The following is a 2,613-nucleotide window of genomic DNA, read 5'->3' as shown; positions in this document are numbered from 1 at the left end:
AACTAAAACCTTCACCTATTCCTCTTACTAGAATCATTTCAAGGAAAACAACTCTAATTTTAGACCCATATTGTTATTTAAAAACTTGTTGTTTAGCAATGTTGTAGTGATTGTGGTCACGTAGATGAAGACAATCCTAAAGTCATCTTGTTTCTCATTCCATCAACACCACCACAAACATTTCATAAGAACTCAAAAATGTGCTTTCTGTTTTTATTTTCTTTTTTATGTTCTTCATCGAATTTCTGAGTTTTAAAATATGTTTTTGTTTATTTTCCACTAATTTTTTAATAAATACTTTTTTGTTTTAATGAAGGTGATAAAGAATTTAATATAAATTAATTTGAAAATATGATTAATAAAAATTAATGGTTTTGTTTTTAATGATGCGACAATAATTACGGTGTCATAAGCAACTTTTATACTGCAATTGTGATTGGCATATGAATGAGGAAAAATTAATGCTAATTTGTGCCTATAGGACACAAATTAAGAAGTTCACTTATATAAAATTTGTATTGAAAAAAATAATTAAAAAATATTTTATATTTTTATTAAAATCAATACACAATTTTCAAGATAACATTTCTTCTTTTGGTTCTTAATTTGTGTCTCTAGGACACAAGTTAGCATTATCCAAAAAATAAATAAGAAATGTGATAAAAACGAAATAAAAATTAATTTTTTTAAAGGATTAAAAAATTATCCAAATCAATATAATATAATGAGTCTAAAAAGATATTTAAGTATTTCTTCTTTAGTGTATAAATATAGTCTAATCAGATTAGGAATGATTGTGGATAGTGTTTGGACAGAGTATTATATTACATATTTTTATACTCGCAATTTAAAAGTCAAAATTAACACTCATACCCCCGTGCCCTATGAATATGAAAGTACCTGTACTCGTACTCGTAACCTGCATTTCTATGAAAAACAAACAGATCAATTATAAAATATCATATATTTTAAAATTTTAAAAATATTAAAAAAAATTCAAACAATTTATTGTTGAAATAAACCAACACTTATATTAAATATATAATGGTTTAACATCAATATACATTTTATAATCGATAGACATTATATAATAATTTAAATTAAAATATATAAATATAATTATCCGAGTCAATGTCCGTATCCATTTTTGCGATTTTTTATCTTTATAAATAAATTTACGGATGTCCATTAAAAATAAGTCAAATTGTCACCCCAAACTTAAGATATTTTTTTTACTTCAACTTATATTTTTTTTTCCATTTGCCATTAAAAAAGAGTTATATAATATAGCATTTGACATAGAGATACACGTGAACCCAAAAAGGAATGCTTAGTTTAGCCGTAAAAACATGAATACATTACTTCTTAACCTTTATTTATTCTTTTGCCCAAAAATATTTATTAGCTAAAGCCAATAACCATACATGAAACATATAACATAAACCACCAATTTGCAACTAACCTCTTTTACATTAACATTACATAATAGAACATGCATTAGGATTTTCATCATTAAAAAGATTAGTAAGTTTCTCATCCATCCCATTTGGACTAGAAAGTGCTTGCATCGAGTTTTTAACATAACCAGATGGTGCTTTCTTGTCATACGCTTGTGATATATAAGGATAAGCCACCAAATTATATGGAACATAAGGCCAAAACTCTGCTCTTTTTCCAGTATTATTTATTTTCTTTAGCACCCTGTTTCGGTCAATATAGCCACTAACTGTCACCTTGCTTTGCTTTCTATTTACCTCCACTTCCTTCACACCTGCATGTAGTACAAGGCTATTAGTTAGGTTTACCAATAATACATGTGTTACATTTATTATGTTTCTTTGTGTCCTTAAATGATTGGTACTAAAAGAAAAAAAAGAGAGAAAAAGAGAAATATTAACCTTTCATGTAAGCAACAGAATTCCTAACTCTTCTTTCACACCCATCACAGTCCATTTTCACCTTTATTTCAACTGTCTGCAAGAGTAAAATTAAGACTAAGCTTATAAATAAATTATATTAAAATAAAATCATGTCTGAAAGATAAGATTGTGAAGTGATGAAAACCTGCATTGGTTTGCGTTTCTTTCCCCTTGTTGGTGACAGAGACACAGAGAAATAATCAGAGAGTTTATCAAGAACACCCATTGTTCTGTTCCAGAAAAGAAAAAGAAGAGAATAATAACTCTGTTTTTGTGTTTGAGACAGAGAGAGAAAGGGGTTTATAATAATATTTGGGGTACAAAACTTGTAGGAAGTGTTTTCCTTTATATAGGGGTATGGAATGTAGAAAACAAGGAAGTTGTGTGCTCAAAATATATTTTATTTCATGTAAACAATAATGGTTAACATGAATGGTGTCCCACAACACAAACATAGATCATGTCTGTCTTGATATTTATTCTAATGAATGGAAAAAAAAATCTGTCTCTTGAACAGAACATCAAGCCGTGTCTAATTTGGGTTAGCTGGCTCTGACCTTAGCCAATGTGGCAAGTACAGCTATTTCTAGTGAAGAAGTTCTACAGTTCTAGTTTGGAAGATTAATGAAACACTTATACATGAGAAACTACAATAACACTATATATATAATAATTATCAAATATATCATTTATT

The 2,613-nt window shown here is 27.7% G+C and overlaps 1 protein-coding gene across 1 annotated transcript; it reads right to left on the bottom strand.

The window, feature by feature from the left end:
- Window positions 1–1,313: 1,313 nt before the first annotated feature.
- Window positions 1,314–2,367, bottom strand: LOC127092395 (heavy metal-associated isoprenylated plant protein 22). The gene is made up of 3 exons (XM_051031256.1): window positions 2,065–2,367; window positions 1,899–1,974; window positions 1,314–1,771 (listed from the first exon to the last, which is right to left on the bottom strand). Exons 1-3 carry the CDS (start codon window positions 2,143–2,145, stop codon window positions 1,479–1,481), a joined length of 450 nt encoding a protein of 149 aa, XP_050887213.1. The 5' UTR covers window positions 2,146–2,367; the 3' UTR covers window positions 1,314–1,478.
- Window positions 2,368–2,613: the final 246 nt, after the last annotated feature.

This window comes from Lathyrus oleraceus, chromosome 6 (genome assembly GCF_024323335.1).
Source record: "Lathyrus oleraceus cultivar Zhongwan6 chromosome 6, CAAS_Psat_ZW6_1.0, whole genome shotgun sequence".
In the NCBI taxonomy this organism is placed as follows: domain Eukaryota; kingdom Viridiplantae; phylum Streptophyta; class Magnoliopsida; order Fabales; family Fabaceae; genus Lathyrus; species Lathyrus oleraceus.
The sequence above is the reverse complement of the archived record's forward strand: the minus strand, read 5'-3'. Positions and strand labels throughout refer to the sequence as shown.

Excerpts from the sequence above, each read along its gene's own strand:
- LOC127092395 (XM_051031256.1), bottom strand. The coding sequence starts at position 2,145 with ATGGGTGTTCTTGATAAACTCTCTGATTATTTCTCTGTGTCTCTGTCA. Across the intron at positions 1,975-2,064 it reads AGAAACGCAAACCAATGCAG|ACAGTTGAAATAAAGGTGAA; the intron begins GTTTTCATCACT and ends TTACTCTTGCAG. Across the intron at positions 1,772-1,898 it reads TTCTGTTGCTTACATGAAAG|GTGTGAAGGAAGTGGAGGTA; the intron begins GTTAATATTTCT and ends TACTACATGCAG.